The sequence below is a fragment of the Ovis aries genome, chromosome 2 (assembly GCF_016772045.2).
Source record: "Ovis aries strain OAR_USU_Benz2616 breed Rambouillet chromosome 2, ARS-UI_Ramb_v3.0, whole genome shotgun sequence".
In the NCBI taxonomy this organism is placed as follows: domain Eukaryota; kingdom Metazoa; phylum Chordata; class Mammalia; order Artiodactyla; family Bovidae; genus Ovis; species Ovis aries.
Genome location: NC_056055.1, coordinates 130,922,631 through 130,941,141, shown reverse-complemented (window position 1 = coordinate 130,941,141; position 18,511 = coordinate 130,922,631). Strand labels below are relative to the sequence as shown.

General features: G+C 38.2%; 1 protein-coding gene across 4 annotated transcripts in view; it reads right to left on the bottom strand.

Moving 5' to 3' along the window:
• The window catches only part of SESTD1 (SEC14 and spectrin domain containing 1), a 147,862-nt gene that overhangs the window by 73,770 nt on the left and 55,581 nt on the right, over positions 1–18,511 (bottom strand). For 3 of the 4 annotated variants that reach the window (XM_042243665.2, XM_015093334.4, XM_042243664.2), the window contains 2 exons: positions 9,755–9,845; positions 5,841–5,954 (listed from right to left, as the gene is read on the bottom strand). In XM_042243665.2, the coding sequence (XP_042099599.1) occupies positions 5,841–5,954; positions 9,755–9,845 (205 nt within the window). The remainder of the gene's footprint in view (positions 1–5,840; positions 5,955–9,754; positions 9,846–18,511) is intronic. The other variant, XM_042243667.2, reaches the window with a different exon arrangement.

The window sequence follows — 18,511 nt, the reverse complement described above, 5'->3', positions numbered from 1 at the left end:
AACATACTGCCAAGACCAAAAGCCAAACAATATAACTTGAGTAAGACAGACCCAGATACTGAAACTACTGGCTAAGGAACTAAGATAACTATTATTTATGCCTGAAGTTCTCATGGAAGATCTGGAAGACAACAGGCAAAACACACAGGGATTGCAGCAAAGAGACAGAAACCATCAGAAAGAATCCAGAAGAAATGCTACAAACCAAACACATGATAAAAAGAGATAAAGTCCATCTACAAATGGCTCATCAACAGACTCAACACAGCTAAGGAAGCAGGCAGTGAACCTGAAAACAGATCAACAGGAAAATATCCAAACTGAAACACAAAAAGAAAAAAATAAAATAGAACACCAACCTAGAACGGTGAGAAAATTTCACATCGTCTAACATACATGCAATAGGAGGTCTAGAAAGAGTAGAAAAATAAAATCAGGCGAAGGAAATATTTGAAAAGAAAATGTCTTAAGAATTTTCCAAAACTGATGACAGAAGTCAAATCAGAGATCCAAGAAATGAAGCAAACAACTAATAGAATTAACACCAAATAAAACTGCTAAAAATTACAAATGAAGCAAAAATGTTAAAGGTGGCTAAGGAGATTTAAAAAAGATACATAACCTATAGAAGACCAAAGATACAAGTGACAGCAGAGTTCTCAGACACCAAGGAAGTGAGAAGGCAATGATACAGATATGATATAGAAGGTGTGATACAGTTAACATGCTAAAAGAAAGAAAAGTCAAATAATGGAAAAAAAAAAACGATACCAACTGAAAATAATTTTCAGACCTGAAACAGAAACATTTTTTTCAGGCAAACAAAATCTAAGAAAATTCAAAGCCAACAGACCTGCAATGCTAGATATGTTTAAAGGAAGTTCTTCAGGCAGAAGGACTACACCGGCCAAAAAGCTGAAATGAGCAATACTGGAAATATCTTAAGTGAAGACATATGAAATTAATTTTTATTTTAATTTCTATAAAGATATTACAGTAAAAATAGTAGCAGCATATTCTGTGCTTACAGTATAGAGAAAGTAAAATGTATGAAAACAATGGAGGAAGGTATTAGAGATAAACTGTACTAAGGGATTACCAGTGTTAAATGGTGTATTATTTGAAGAAAAGACTCCATTAATTAAAGATGTATATGATAAACCCAGGGCAATCACTGGAAAAAATTAAGAGATATAAATTACCAGTCAATAATGAAGACAGTCATAAGGGATTTGATTTAGGTCATACTTGAATGGTCTAGTGGTTTTCCCTACTTTCTTCAATTTAAGTCTGAATTTGGCAATAAGGAGCTCATGATCTGAGCCACAGTCAGCTCCCAGTCTTGTTTTTGCTGACTGTATAGAGCTTCTCCATCTTTGGCAGCAAAGAATATAATCAATCTGATTTCTGTGTTGACCATCTTGTGATGTCCATGTGTAGAGTCTTCTCTTGTGTTGTTGGAAGAAGGTGTTTGCTATGACCAGTGCATTCTCTTGGCAAAATTCTATTAGCCTTTGCCCTGCATATATTTCTGCTTTATTGACTTATGCCAAAGCCTTTGACTTTGTGGACCACAATAAACTGTGGAAAATTCTGAAAGAGATCGGAATACCAGACCACCTGACCTGCCTCTTGAGAAACCTATATGCAGGTCAGGAAGCAACAGTTAGAACTGGACACGGAACAACAGACTGGTTCCAAATAGGAAAAGGAGTACGTCAAGGCTGTGTATTGTCACCCTGCTTATTTAACTTCTATACAGAGTACATCATGAGAAATGCTGGGCTGGAAGAAGCACGAGCTGGAATCAAGATTGCCGGGAGAAATATCAGTAACCTCAGATATGCAGATGGCACCACCCTTATGGCAGAAAGTGAAGAGGAACTAAAAAGCCTCTTGATGAGAAGTGAAAGAGGACAGTGAAAAAGTTGGCTTAAAGCTCAACATTCAGAAAACAAAGATCATGTTATCTGGTCCCATCACTTCACAGGAAATAGACTGGGAAACGGTGGAAACAGTGTCAGACTTTATTTTGGGGGTCTCCAAAATCACTGCAGATGGTGACTGCAGCCATGAAATTAAAAGATGCTTACTCCTTGGAAGGAAAGTTATGACCAACCTAGGTAGCATATTGAAAAGCAGAGACATTACTTTGCCAACAAAGATCCATCTAGTCAAAGCTATGGTTTTTCCAGTTGTCATGTATGGATGTGAGAGTTGGACTGTGAAGAAGGCTGAGCGCCAAAGAATTGATGCTTTTGAACTGTGGTACTGGAGAAGACTCTTGAGAGTCCCTTGGACTGCAAGGAGATCCAACCAGTCCATTCTAAAGATCAGTCCTGGGTGTTCTTTGGAAGGAATGATGCTAAAGCTGAAACTCCAGTACTTTGGCCACCTCATGCAAAGAGTTGACTCATTGGAAAAGACTTATGCTGGGACGGATTGGGGACAGGAGGAGAAGGGGATGACTGAGGATGAGATGGCTGGATGGTATCACTGACTCGATGGATGTGAGTCTGAGTGAACTCTGGGAGATGGTGATGGACAGAGAGGCCTGGCATGCTGCGTGCGATTCATGGGGTCACAAAGAGTCGGACACGACTGAGTGACTGAAATGAACTGAACTAAATGCAGATAAAATGCAATTATAAAAATAATCCAAAAGAAGGCAGAAAAAGAAAAACTACATAAAATCTAGCAAGATAGAAGATTTTAATCCAAATATACTAACAATTAATTAAATATAATTGGTCTTACAAATCACTAAAAAGACAGAGACTGTCAGATTGGATATGAAAACAAGACCCAACTATACTAAATCTATTTAAAAAAAAAAACCCCACTGTAAATGTAAAAGAAGCTGGGATAGCTACAGTAGTATCAGACAACGTGTACCTCAGAACCAGATGTATCATCATGGATAATAAAAAGGACATTTAATAATGAAATCTTAACTAGACATCTGAGTAAGAACTTTAAAATACATAAAGCAAAAACCAATAGAAATGACAGGACAAAGAAACACACAATTATAGCTGGAAGAGTGTAATATTCCTCTTTCAGTAATTGGTAGAATAAGCAGACAGAGCACTACAAAGCCCATGAACACCACCATGAACCACCTGGACGGCTACAGATCACGCCACCCCCGAAGCAGAATACACACGCGCAGTACCTGGCGAATACACGCGCGTGAGGAAGTCAGCAAGTAAAGCATCTACTGGCTCAGAAACCAAATCTTAACAAACATAAAATAACTGAAGTCATTAAATATATACTGTCAGACAATAATTCACACAAGTATTAACTCAAAATAGATCACCGATCTAAATATAAAACCTAAAATTACACAACATCCAAAACAGAACATGAAATCTTCGTGACCTTGGCTGAGGCAAAGACGTCTCAGCTATGACACCAGAAGCCTGATTCGTAAAAGAAAAAATTTAAAATCCAGATTTCATCAGAATTAAAAATCTTCTCTAAAAACGCTGTTGAGAATGAAAAGGCAAACAACAAATTGAGATGCAATTTTTGCATATGGCATATCTGACAAAGGACTTCTATCCAAAACACATACATAATTCTCAAAAGCCTTCTTTACTTTTTAAAAAATGAGTAGAGTTGAACAGACATCATGAAAGTATATGGATGGCTAACGAATACTTGAAAATATACTAACATCATTAACCATTGGGGAAACGCACAGTAAAACAATACTGATAAACATCTACACACCTACTAGGGTAACTATAATTTAGAAACAAAATCTGATAATACTAAGTGCCAACAAGATGCAACTGGAACTTCACACAATTTATGGGAATGCAAGGTGATACAGCCACCTTGAAACTGTTGGTTTGGAAGTTTCTTACAAAGTAAATAAACATACACTTACCATACGACCCAATAATCCCACTCCTAGATATTTTATCTCTTAAAAAAAATTTCACACAAAATCTATACACGAATATTTACAGTGACTACTTGGAATTAGCAAAACCTGAAAACAATCCCAAATGTCCTTCAATCAGGGAATGAATAAACAGACTGTGGTACATCTACATAGTGGATTACTACCTGCCAATAAGAAAGGAACCACCAGAACACCCAACAACACAGATGAATCCCAAATGCAAATATGTATATGAAAGAAGTAAACGTAAAATGCTACATACTTTGTCATTTTACTTACACAGCATTCTGAAAAAGGCAAAAAACACAGAACATAAAACGGATCAGTGGTTGTCAGGCCTGAAGATGGAAGAAGGAGCTGACTAAAGAACATGATAGAATTTTTGGAGTGACGCAATATTCCCTGGATTTCTTCACTGTGGTGATTACAGACCAGTCTGCGTTTATCAGAACTCTCAGAACTGTACACTAAAATAGATGAATATTATACTTAACTTTAAAGTGCAGGAAAAATGTTACACATTTTTAAGATATTTCATGCAAAAAATACATTGATTTTATTGAAAATAAAAATGACTGTTGTAGTATGGCAAAGTCCACAACGTGTCTTCATTGCCCGACTCCTGGAAACATTCCAAGGCTCTAGATTTTACAGGGCTGGGTTAGGCGCTGGCACCCTTCAGTGCTTCCACACTCTAGCTAACGTAAAGGTTAACATCTATGGACTCTCCAACTAGGAAGCTGGGATTAATAGGCTGTGGAAGGAAATGTGAGAGAATTGCTTAAATTTGCATTCTACCTTGAGACTTCTTTCTGACCCACAATAATAATATGTAAGCCTTCCCTCAATGTCCACAGGGGACTGGTTCCAGGACACTCCACTGACACCAAAATCCACGGTGCTCAAGTCCCTTACACAAAATGGCAAAGTACAATGAATGGCCCTCTCTATCTGTGCACGTTAAACCTGTAAATACGGAGGGTTAACATGTACTTATTGAAAAACTCCACTTGTAAACAGACCTGTGCAGTTCAAACCCATGTTGTTCAAGGGTCAACTGAAGTTTCACACAAGAAAAGTAAGAGGGAGAGCATACTGTAAACAGGGAAGGATGAATAACTTTTTATATATCAAAACCAAACCAGAGACTAAGAAACAATTATGACATCATACCAAATAGGCTCTGACTTCAATTTCTAAATGTCTAGGATTTGCTGCTGCTGCTGCTGCTAAGTCGCTTCAGTCGTGTCCAACTCTGTGCTACCCCAGAGACGGCAGCCCACCAGGCTCCCCCGTCCCTGGGATTCTCCAGGCAAGAACACTGGAGTGGGGTTGCCATTTCCTTCTCCAATGCATGAAAGTGAAAAGTGAAAGTGAAGTCGCTCAGTCGTGTCCGACTCTTAGTGACCCCATGGACTGCAGCCTACCAGGCTCCTCCGTCCATGGGATTTTCCAGGCAAGAGCACTGGAGTGGGGTACCACTGCCTGCTCCCTAGGATTTCCTAGTATTAGCTAAATGCCTTCTTGGTAATGCTTTATATATATATATATATATATATTTTTTTTTTTTTTTTTGCCATGTTGCACAGCCTATGGTATCTCAGTTCCCCAACGAGGGATCAAAAAGCACAAAGTCTCAACCATTGGAACAACAGGAAAGTCCCCCAAAATGTTTTTAATGGAAAGGTTCTACTTATTCAAAAGAATTCACAAAGATTAATAAAAATGAAAACAAGAAAGCATTTGTGGCCTTGACAAAGAATAATTCACTCAACAAGAATGCTGACTAAATATTAATCATTACTTAGGCTGAGCATTGTGTAAGCACTGCATAGTATCCAACGCTGAACAAACAGAATAATACCAGCAAAATGCTGTTTTTAAAGATACAGCACACTTCTACTTTTTCATAGAGTATATTTACCTCAAAGCCAAGTCTATCCTTTTCTTTCCAAAAACAAAAATGTGTTACTTTCTTATCCCAGAATTCATCTGGCTTCACTACACAAACAAGGGACACTTCAGCTGGAACAACATTCTATAAAATACAAAAAAAAAAAGAAAAAATTATACATGTAAAGTTAGTAATTTCCTGAAGTTGTAAATTATTAGGTATTCATGACTGAGCAGAGTAAGAGACCTCTGGAAAATAATTAAAGTGATAAAACACAAGAAACACTGCAAACTGCAAAACATACAAGGCAATAAAGAAATATTTGAAAGACAAGCTGATTCAGAAAATAATGTTTAAAGACAGCACATGTGAATTATTTTTGTGTTTTACTAAATCTCTAATAGGAATATATTTAAACTGCAAGATAATTTTTAGTCCAGAAATTATTAAATTTGGCTTTTCTATGATATGAAAAAAATTTTGTCTAACACAATCATCTTAGAGAATTTCTCCCAATAATGTAAATCAATTTTCTAACAAAATAAGCTTCTTATTCTATTATATAAAGAAGCCAAGATTCTACATGATTATTAACTTGAAGAAGAAGACAAAGCTAAACCTCCACAAATACAATTTCACATTTGCTAGATACAGTTATTCACATCATCACCTAAAGAATGGAAATTAACATTTACTGAGCTAATATATATTCCATATATATCTTATCAGCAAGTCCCATAGAGTCTATTTTAAAAATATATCTTAATTAAACCTACCCGTTTCTACCACCTACATTGCTGATATCGCCAAATAAGTCAGCTTTTTGAAACCCTCTTAGCAGGCCTCCCAGTTTTGCATTTTTTCATACTCAGAATAAAAAACCCCTAGCAAAGCCAGGAAGCCTGCCCAGCTCAAGGCCCCATGACCTCAGACCTCATCACACGCCTCTCCCCTCTTAGCTCACTCCTCTACCACAGCCACGCTGGCCTTCTTGCTGCGCCTGGAAAGTGACAGGTCTGTTCCCAGCTCAAGACTACGCCCTTGATGTTTCCTCTGCCTGGAATGTTCTTTGCCCTATACCTACGAGCACTTTCTCAGTTTATTTAGGATTCTACTCAAATAGTCCCTCCTCTTTAGAGAGACTTTCTCTGACCATCCTATGTAAAGCAGCAACATTTGACTCAGTCCCTTTTCATCAATTTACTTTTCTAAATAGCATTTATCAGTATATGATGTTACATTACTTAGTAATGTAACTAACTGCTTATAGCCTGACTCCTCAGACAGAACCTAGGCTTCCCAATGGCAGGTACCTCATCTATCACGGCATTCCTGTATCTCCAGGGCCTATGACAGTGCCTGGCACACAGAGGATACTCCATGAATCTCTGCTGCCTAAATGAATGCACATGAACAAGTGGATCTCATCCTTCCAATTTTACAGAAGCATAAACTGAGCTTGAGAGAACTAAAGTAACTTGTCTAAAGGAACGGAGTTTGAAGGAATAGTACTAGAACAAAAACCACGTCGGTCTGACTTTCAAGTTTTACCGCAACATTCCAAACATTCTAGACCAGGGGTCAGTAAATTCTTTCTCTAGGTCCAGATAAAAAATATTTTAGGTTTTAAAGCCTATACAGTCTCTGTTGCAACTATTTTTATTCTGTCCACATAGTGTGAAAGCCGCCATAAACAATATATAAACAAAACTCTGTTTACAAACTCTAGGGGTCAACCACTGTTCTAGACCATAAACAGCACTACTGAATAATAATAATGCTATATGATAATAAGTATTATTATTATTGATCAGGGGAAAATAGAAAGCCTTTCAATTTAAATATCTCACTGGACATGTCACAAATCTAGTGCCCCCTGCAATGACTGGGTTATGAATAAAGTTAAAAAAGAAAACTCAGTGCTATCAAAACTTTATCAGAAGGGGTGGGAAATTTAGAGTAGAATGAGGTTTATTTACATAATGATTATGGAAATCAAATATTCAAAATCACTGAGTATTAAAGCTGTTAGGAACAAAAGAAAACAAGCCAGTCATGTATAGGCAGAGCTAGCACTTAAACTCTGGGCTCCCAGACAGCTGGTTCCAGCACCTTCTGAAATAAAAGCACCATAACTAACTCTGCATGCAGAAACTATCTGAGGAGGAGTGAACAACATCCCATTGCAATTCCTGAAAATGTAGCTATTAACAAAATCCAGAAGTTGTCACAACACCTATCAGAAACCAAACACACACACACAAAAAAAAAAACAAGAGGGGATTTAATCATCCATTGACTGTTCTTCAAAACTGCCACTGATCCCAAACAGCTCACTGGTGACACAGCTGAATGGAAGAACACAAGGCTGTAATTAACGGGTTTCTAACAATTTGTACAAAGAAGAGTTTATCTTCAGGGTTTAGAATATAAAAGTGCTGGGAATATATTTAACAGAAAGAGTTATTAATGGGACACCAATCTGCGTTCCCTTAAAAACTGATCCACTGGAGCCAAAGGAGGGAGTCTAATGATGAAGGTTTAGGCCAACCAATCAAGAATAAGGTACTGGGCAGAAAATTTGGGAACCATCTCAGATACATCCCATTGCTAAACATACACTTTTAAAGGGGCTTAGGCTGTTCCAGGTTCCAACTGTGATTTTCTCCCATGTTCACCACCAGAACACAGGTTGTTATTTAAAATCCTTGAAGACTTTTGAGGATAACAGAACTTGTTTCCCAAGTTTGTGAGGATGAAATTAAATGAGATCATTTATGTAACAAGCTTAGAACACAGCACCTGAACCATACTAAGCATTAAAACTAAAATGATGAGGACCCATTCCTTGAGATTCTTTTTCTAATTATCTTAAACAAAAAATAATCCATTAAGCATTCTCCCTCGTTGTCATTTAAAATTTTAAATTATATGCCTTTCCACAGAACCCTAAAGTACCTACTAATCATTTTCCAGGTCATTTGAAATTCTTGATCTTTCTTTCAATATCACTGATACTTAATCGAATGTTCACCTTCCCCAAACTAGCCTGCCATCAGCTCCTTTTACTGTATTCACTTAATTTTTGAGCTATCACTAAATCAGCCAGGAACGCCCTTTCCACTTTCTTTATTTTAGATTAGATAATCTCTTTAACTCACTTAACCTTAACTTTCTACACAAGCCCTTCTAAGGAAACCCAGGTACATGAGGGCAATCTGTCCCCTTTCACTCACTCAGTGGCTGTATTTTTCTCAATATCCTCAATACTCTCATAATAAATCAGCAAGTATCTACTAGGTACCTACTACATGCAAGGGATTACAGAAACATTCTGTGAGGAACACAAGGAAATATAAGCAAAAGACTATGACCCAACCAGACCAGGGATTCTGTAGCCACAGCTGTTTATGAAATGCTTGTCTGTGAGCTGCTAAAGCCCCCAAGGAAACAGCTACAGTTGAGTACATTTCTTCTAGATTAGAAACAGATATGACTATCACGAATCTGGATGATTTTTGGAGGAAAGAGGGAAACAGAGGGAGAAACCTATCAGAATTCTCAGCTTAGACTTACCCAGTCCTATTCCCTCCTTGAGGTGGGATGATGCAAATACTACAGCGTGCCAGAGTGCCCGGATGAGTCTGGTAACCTCTGCCCTCACATTTTGAGACTCACTGGCTTCAATGCTTAAATTACTTAAACATGACATGTTATTTTTGGTAATTTACATACCTTTAGAATAGGGCCGAAATTTATTTTACTACTAACGCAAAACCTATAAAGATCAAATCTGAACAATTCAACACTCATCTGTGCATTTCAGAACTCGGTCACTGCTTAGAAGCTTGGGCACAGTCCAATAAATGAAATACATTTGCCACTATCATCTAATCTGTTGCTGTAAAATAAAACCGCTTCCTGATAGCCAAAAATAAAATTACCTGTAGCATTAAGACTACTGTTTTCACCACATTCCACTGGGATTTTCTGCCATCCACAATCACGGTAAATCCTCTAGCCTTACACTTCTCACTGAAACAAAACAAAATTACAGAGTATATTAGAATAAGCTTCCTATTTTATTCTTCAAAACCCTAAATAAAGCTTACAGCTGAATCATATATGGCACAGCATTAATGTCACTTGATTTGGTTTGCACTATCAACAAAATTCTTCAGGATGTCCTTTCAGTTTTCAGTTTTCTCAAGCAATTTACTTTTCTCACTTCAGGAAACATCGACAATTTATAAGCTAATTTGGTGAGAAAATTACTCTAAAAGCATGTAAATTCAACATCTTAATATGAGAAAAAAATTAAACCAACATTCAAATAGCCTCACTGGCCCCTCAACCTCCTGATCTGTAAAACAGGATCACAGTGATAGGTAACTAATGACTGCCAAGTGTGGATGTACTTCTTATCTCTCCTTCCTGCCAAGAGTATAAGGTTGTGAAGTGATATTTCAAAATCAGGTAGAAAATAAAGAAAGCTATTATTAAAACTTTAAAAAGCAGAAACATTACTTTGCCGACAAAGGTCCGTCTAGTCAAAGCTATGGTTTTTCCAGGAGTCATGTATGGATGTGAGAGTTGGACCATAAGGAAAGCTGAGTGCCAAAGAATTGATGCTTTTAAACTGTGGTTTTGGAGAAGACTCTTGAGAGTCCCTCGGACTGCAAGGAGATCCAACCAGTCAATCCTAAAGGAAATCAACGCCGAATATTCATTGAAAGGACTGATGCTAAAGCTCCAATACTTTGGCCACCTGATGAGAAGAACTGACTCACTGGAAAAGACCCGATGCTGAGAAAGATTGAGGAGGAGAAGGGGATGACCTGGGATGAGATGACTGGATGGCATCTCCGACTCGATGGACACGAGTTTGAGCAAGCTCCAGGAATTGCTGAAGGACAAGGAAGCCTGGCGTGCTGCGGTCCATGGAGCTGCAAAGAGTCGGACACGACTGAGCTACTGAACTGAACTCTGATTATTAAACCACTGGAAGTGAGGTTCTTGTGTCTTTGGGAGAAACTTAAAAGAGGTGAAAATCTGGTGTATATAATAATTCAAAGCTCGAACACACCATATCGGACCCACCTCTGTTCTCACTTTTGCCTCTTAGTCGCTGACCAGAAAATCCTGAGTGGTGGAAAATGTGTTATTGCTTATACATCATATTCAATTATTCAAGTACCAACTAAACACCTCCCAGAAGCCTGCCCTAGTAAAATGCAACAACTACATGGAAGAACTATCATAAGTGGAAAACTACATAGCTTTATTATTATTACTATTTGTATTACTATAAAGTCAACTTAATGCAAGGATCTCAACTGCCCTCCCTCTAATATAGTGGAAGAAACTGCAGATCTGCCTAGCAGAGCAAGGATTTGGTAGTAAAAATTCTCCCCAAAGTTATTCCAATTGCCTTACAGGAAAGGTTAATAGGAGACCTCTCCTGAGATTGAAATCCAACAGTCTATGGAATTTTACTAATTCTCCTTACTTTCTCCAAGCACTCATACTAACCTCTAGAGGGTTACTGGAGAAGTGACATCCAATTCTACTGTGAAACAGTAAGGCAACAAGAATGAGGACAATATTGTTAAAGACCTGGAAGAACAGGTGCTTCAGTAAGTGGGGACAGAAGCTGAGCTTTAAAGAGAAGAGAGAGGCACCTCAAGAGGTGAGGCAAATGGAAGCACATGTCCATACAGAACACTTGCCCTCAGATGTTCCCACAGTACAATTCATAAGAGCCAAAATCCGAAACAACTCAAATCTTCAAAAACTGATGAATGCAATGGTAAACCATTCAACAGAGTATTATTCAAATCATAAAAAGAAATGAAGTGCTGATATGTACTACAACATGGATAAACCCTGAAAACATTATGCTAAGTGAAAAGAAAGCCAGGTCAAAAGTCCATATACTCGATGATTCCATTTATATAAAATTTCCAGAATAGGTAAATCCATAGAGACAGAAAGCAGATTAGTGGGTACCAAGGGCTGGGAGGAGGGGAGAACAGGATGAGGAGTGACTGCCAATGGGTACAGCTTTTCTTTTGGGGTTGATGGCTATGTTCGAGTATTAGAGTGATGGTTATGCAATCTTGTGAAAATACTGAAAACCACTGAAATAAACACTTTAAAAAAGTGATGGGTATGTGACTTGGATTTTGCATTATAAAATAAAAGACCCACTAACCACTCTTGAAGGGTGGGGGTAAGGGAATACAATGATCACTTTCATATTGGCAACATAAAGACTTGCTGGGGAAGCAACTCTGATTATCTAATTGCTAGGTGTGGGACCAGGTAGGAAGAAAGACCACTGTGACTGAGGGGGCATACAAGCGTTAGAAGGACCAGCCTAACAGAGTAATTGTCAGCAAGGGGTCACCAGAGGAGTGGCAGGGACTCTACCAGTGCAGAACGGAAGTTTGCAAGAAGGGCAGCTATGACATGTGGCGGTTCCCAGTGAAGCACCTTCCCTGGTTGGGACTGGAGCCAAGAAAAATGTGTCATCCCCACAATTTGGCACTTTCTTGTCACTGGCATCTGTATCTCTGAGGCACAGGTTGCACAATCAATTTGTTGAACAAGCAAGTTTTATTCAAACACATTTATATTTCAAAGCACAATAAATTAATCTGTATACTAAGACAAAGAAAGTAATGAAGCTTGCAAATACCATCTGTAGGAACTTAAGGGCATAAAATACTCTAAATTTATCTTTTAGAGTACTTAAAAACAGCCTTAATCATAATTTTCTCACATTTTACTAAGATAGATAAAGAAAATACACACAGTGCTAAGATACTTCATATCTGAAAACTGCAAGACCAACTGATACTACAAACTACTTCAAAGGAATTCTTTTAATTTCAATCCTACTAGTGGACTCACAGTTTAAACTGTGTTTAATGAGAATATACTTAGATTTAGAAGCACATCATGTCCTTACAAATGGTGTACTGGAGTAGCTGAAGTGCTGTATTAGTAAATTCCTATACTACTATTAACATGTTCATAGTTTTAAGACCAATATACAAAACAAAAAAAATCCATTAAGACGCTACCTTGTTGTTCATACTCCATTAGAGCCTTTCAAGGGTCTGGTGGCTGAATTAAAACAGCTTTTAAAAGAGAAGTGGCTCCTAAACTAGTTCATTCACTTTGGCAAGAAAGAGATGATCAGTGGATTTTCTGGGTTCAGTATTCTGTAGCTCTTTACTAATTTCATTGATTACAACTAAAGGCTCCATTTTTTCCCACTCAAAGAGCTCTCCTTATACTTCCACCATGGCACGAATTTCACTTACGCTTTTCTTACAATTGCTTGTTTATAATTCATCTTCATTAGATACCATGCTTCCAGAAAGCAAGGATATTACTGTCATACTGGCATCTGGGAAGCTTCCAGCTCAATGCTTTAAATACAGAGGGTCCCTAAAAATGTCAGAAGCCACACATCATACCACTCCTTGGTCAGAACATAACAATGGCTTTCTTTCTCATCTGGCCCTCTAAGGTCTGACTCCAGCCCCTCTGGATGTTCCCCCCTGCACTCTATCCCTCTCTCAAACTGCTCCACCCACACTACCCTCCTTACTGACCCCACAACACACTGAGCCAGTACTGCCTCAGCGTCTTTCTTTCCACTTACTTCTCCTTCTGTCTAAAATGGTCTTTCTTAAATGCTCTTTCATCAGCTATCTATACAGCCTGGCCTTCACTTCACTCATCTCTGGTAAAATGTTCTCTTATCATTTTGTACAGTATTGCCACACACTCCTTCCCACTCCATCCCTCCCTCAACTCCTTCCGTGCTCTGTTCTGCAGTACTTATGGACAGCCAATGTGCTGTGTATAATATTCATTTCATTATTAGCATATAAGGCCCATGAACGCAAGGACTGGGCCTTTGTTCACCCACTACCTCAGCATCTAGAAAGATGAGGAACTCATTACAGGATCCCATGTATTTACTGAGTGACTGAAGACTTATGAGCTTAATTTCTGTGTGACTCTTGACAAGTCATTCATTAAACCCTTGTATGATGAAGCTTTTTTCTGTAATATAGATGAATTTTTCTACAATTAGGAAGAATAGACCTAAAACTCAATTTCAAAAAAAAAAAAAAAAAAAAACTTGAGAGAAATAGAAAGGTAACTTTTATAAATGGTGACTCTACAGAATTAGATTAATCTGGGCAATTACTTGGCAGCATTTTCTATGAAGAGGATTTAAGTATGGGTAAAGTGTTAGTCTAGATGATAGAAGATGTTGGTCTAGATTACTGTTAAGGTACCTTCCAATCTTGACATTCCATGACCAACAATTTCCCTGAGACCTAGAAAATACTATGATTTTAAATGTACCTTAAATACGTGGTTGAAAGAAAATGTTAAAACAAAAAAGATCTGAAAGATTTACATTACGTTCCACTAGGCTCACCACAGTTATCTTTCTATGTCAACCCTAAGTTGTAACAGATGCAGGTTAAACGTAAATGATTATTAGAGTTTTCAATCGCAGTGGCATTGTGATTGTAACAGAGGTGAGTACAACAGTGACTAGAAACACAGGCTTTAGTTAGGCCACCAGGTCCAAATCCTAACGTGCCACAGGTTCTTAATCAAGATACTTAAATTCCACACACTTTCTAAGCCTCCGTTCCCTGATATGTAAGACAGGGCCAGCCAAGGATAACAGTGATCGTCTAATAGGGCTGTTATGAGAATTAAATGACTTACTGTTACCTATTTTTTCTTTAAGTACAGAATATTCTTTTCACATATGCATCCCAATCATCTACAAGAAAACTAATGCACTTTATCATCCACAAGTAAATTCTCAGGTCCATTTCAAATTTAGTGCTCTCAAAGGAAAGCAGGACGAGCCTAGACAGAGTTGTTTCCATCAAAATGGCTTCTACTGAGCTGCAACTTCTACATGTTTGATTTTTCCAACAAAACGTAAGATGCTGTGAGAATGCTCAGTCAGCCTGGGTACACAGAGCTCTGAAGAAAGTGAAGTAGTCAGATAAGAGCAGAAACCCACATCCACTGGCTATGGATCAGTAAGTATGAGGTAATGCACAGGGCTATGAAAAAAATACATAAGACAGTTTCTCCCATTAAGAAGCTTAAGATCATTTAGAAAGATGAAAAGGTGGGGGACAAGTATTTTAGTGTCCAATCTCTGTTCACTGACATTACCTTTTTAATGTTACAAGGGAAGCAACATACATCCTTGAAATTTTTTAAAATATAAGACAAGTAAATGGAAAATTTCAAGACTTATCACTAAACACATTCTGATTGAATGCCTAAAGAGTCAGAAACGGCAAGTGCTATAAGTCTGAACAAATGCTGGCAGATTCTGGGAAATACCTATATAAGCAGCTAAGGAAAATTAACATAAAAGGAAACAGAGCAAGAGGAATATAAGCAAAGTAACCTCATCAATTGGAAAATTTCTTAATTTCTCTGCCCTCAATTTTTTCATGCATGAAATAGAGATAATATCATTATTTTGAAGACTGAGTTAATGCAAGTGCTATAAAAGTGTCTTGCATGATAAGTAAGCACTCAAGAAATAGGAACTGAAAGAGTGGGTTAAACCACACAAAGTCTCGGCAAAGCAGTTGAGAAGACTGTAAGACCCTCATCGAGAGTGCAGACATAGTCTTTTTGTCTTCACAAAGCATGGTGAACAATGTCTGCACTTTGTATCCACAAAATAAACAGACTATTGCATTAAAGTTCACTGTGTGAAAGAGGAGGTCTATAAAACTGAGGATGACAGGACTGTTGTTTTGGCGAAATTAATTTTGTTCTTGTGTACAAATCGGGGAGAGATGGAGATAGAGAAATTAGCCTGGATACTGCTGTACTAGCCCAGCCTGACAACTAAGCCATTCCTCGACGTGAACTTAAGCACAAGGGAACAGAAAAGACAACAAATTTAAAAGTTCATGGCAAAGAAAGGAAATACTAACTTAGCTCTCACATTTTAAAATGGGACAATGTAAGTTTTCAATAGTCATTGAATGAATGAAATTAATCTTAAAAAAGCACTCATCAACAGCATAAAGCGTGTCCAGAGCACTTAACTATAGGTCAACACAATTATACTTCATTTGCCAGAAGTGCTTTTGCTAAGGAGGAAAGGAAGGCACTGGCTCAAACTTTCTTAGAAGCATGCCCCATAAAAACCAGAAATAGAGAAGAGCCATCCAAGGCACCCTTGCAGACTATACTGAGCTTTCTAAAGTCTAAGACAAACCAATGACCAATCAGTGTTGCATACATATTCAAATCATCCTCTAAGTGCTCTGTAAGGGGCCGCTGCAGCAGAAGTGGAGTCTGAGAAGGCAGGGGTGAGCAGAAAAGGCTGTGGGCCTGACTTCTAACTCTTTCATAAATTCAGATTCTCTGTAAGATCTTCTTTGAATAAAAATACCCAAAGATATTTTTTCATTCTGAATGCATAGAATATGTAGCCCATAGAATTCTGGAAATTATGAAACTACCTATATGGGATTCAAATTAAAATTTCAGTATTCTAAATAAGAACTACACAGCTGTTATAGCTCCTTTCATGATGTATTTTGGGTAGTTTCCATGACTTCATTCTGGTTGGTTCCTTCAGTATCCGTATAAGAAACACCTAAGGTATCCAAATCATTTTTACTGGCATTGTGGACATGGGGATAAAGAAGACATAACTTAATAATCTAATAACTAACTGATTAAACAGTGAACTCTATGACATCAAGCAGAAGTGAATAGGAAAAACTGTTTAAAAGGGCTCCTCACAAAGACAACAATAACAAAAATGGCTGAGAAATACTAATATAATGTTTTGTCACACGTTTCTAAAACACGTGCATGCGTGCTCAGTGGCTTTGTCACGTCTGACTCTTTGTGACCCCATGGACTGTAGCCCTCCAGGCTCCTCTGCCTATGGAATTTTCTAGGCAAGAATACTGGGGTGGGTTGCCATTTCCTTCTCCAGGAGATTTTTTCCCAGCCAGGGATTGAACCTAGGTCTCCTGTATTACAGGTGGATTGTTTATCACTAAGTCACCTGGGAAACCCTTTTAAAAAGCAGGCAGTCTCAATATCTATTATCATACTTGTGTAATAGTACTGACACAAATTTCATTTTATACTTTGAAGGTAAACATGCTTCTGATGTAACATTTGAAATATAAAAAGAAATAAGATAAAGCTAATCTCAGTATTTACTTTTTTAATGAAAAGATTTGCAAATTAATTTATATGTCTTATCTTTACCTCCGTAAGGGAATCTTGAATTTGATTATGCTTTCTGAATCATGGATTCAATTTCTGACCATGTTGTTTATTTTTAAAATGTACAGCAATTGCTGGAAAAACAAATGAAAAACTCCATTTACCTCTTCTAAAACTCAGCACTCAGGTTGGTCCAACAGTTTCAGTCTATATTATTTTTCATTAAAAATCTTTTCTAGAAAATGGGGCAGTAAGGGTTAGCCTTGAACTTCACGCAGACCTGGCCATAAACTTATATTTAGGTCATGACTGTGCTCAGTCGCTAGGTTGTATTCAACTCTTTGCAAGCCTGTGGACTGAAGCCTGACAGGCTCCTCTATCCATGGAATTTCCCAGGCAAGAACACTGGAGTAGGTTGCCATGACCTCCTCAGGGCACCTTCCCAACCCAGGGATCAATCCACATCTCCTGTGTCTCCTACACCGGCAGGTGGATTCTTTATCACTGTGCCACCTGGGAAGTCAGTGATTAACCTGAACCTCTCCTTTCTTCTCAGCCCCTCTGATCAAGAGTCTGGAACAAAAACACAAGCTTAGGGCCAAACTGTGTGTGACAAGGAATCAGGAGATGTTCTCATTTTCAGCGGTGCTGGGTTACCCATTTGAAATAGGTAGGTATCACACCCTGCCCCTGGTCGTTAAAATAAGCATAAAATATGGATAAGAAGGGCTTCCCTTGTGGCTCAGCTGGTAAAGAATCTACCTGCAATGCAGGAAACCTGGGTTCAATCCCTGGCTTGGGAAGATCCCCTAGAGAAGGGAAAGGCTACCCACTTCAATATTCTGGCCTGGAGAATTCCATGGACTGTATAGTCCATGGGATCACAAGGAGTTGGACACAACTGAGCGACTTTAACTTTCAAGATAAGAAACTGAATAGTTCCTTTCCACTTTTAAATAACTTTTAGTAATATTCAAAATGCTAACATTTTCACTGCAAAGACAGACTCCTTTTGGACATCTCCTATAAAGAAGAGGCCACATTAGCTAGTTATATTGCTGAAGCTGTCCAGAGACATCAGCAACTGAAAGGAGCTAAACTTTAATAGCAGGGGCTTGGAGAAACAAGCAAGTCACACACATAAAAATGCAGATATAAGGCAGTTTTATTTCCAGTTTTCTAAGGAATCTCCACACTGTTCTCCATAGTGGCTGTACTAGTTTGCATTCCCACCAACAGTCTAAGAACTGCCTTGCTGCTGCTGCTGCTAAGTTGCTTCAGTTGTGTCCGACTCTGTGTGACCTGAGACGGGAGCCCACCAGGCTCCCCTGTCCCTGGGATTCTCCAGGCAAGAACATTGGAGTGGGTTGCCATTTCCTTCTCCAATGCATGAAAGTGAAAAGTGAAAGTGAAGTCGCTCAGTCGTGCCC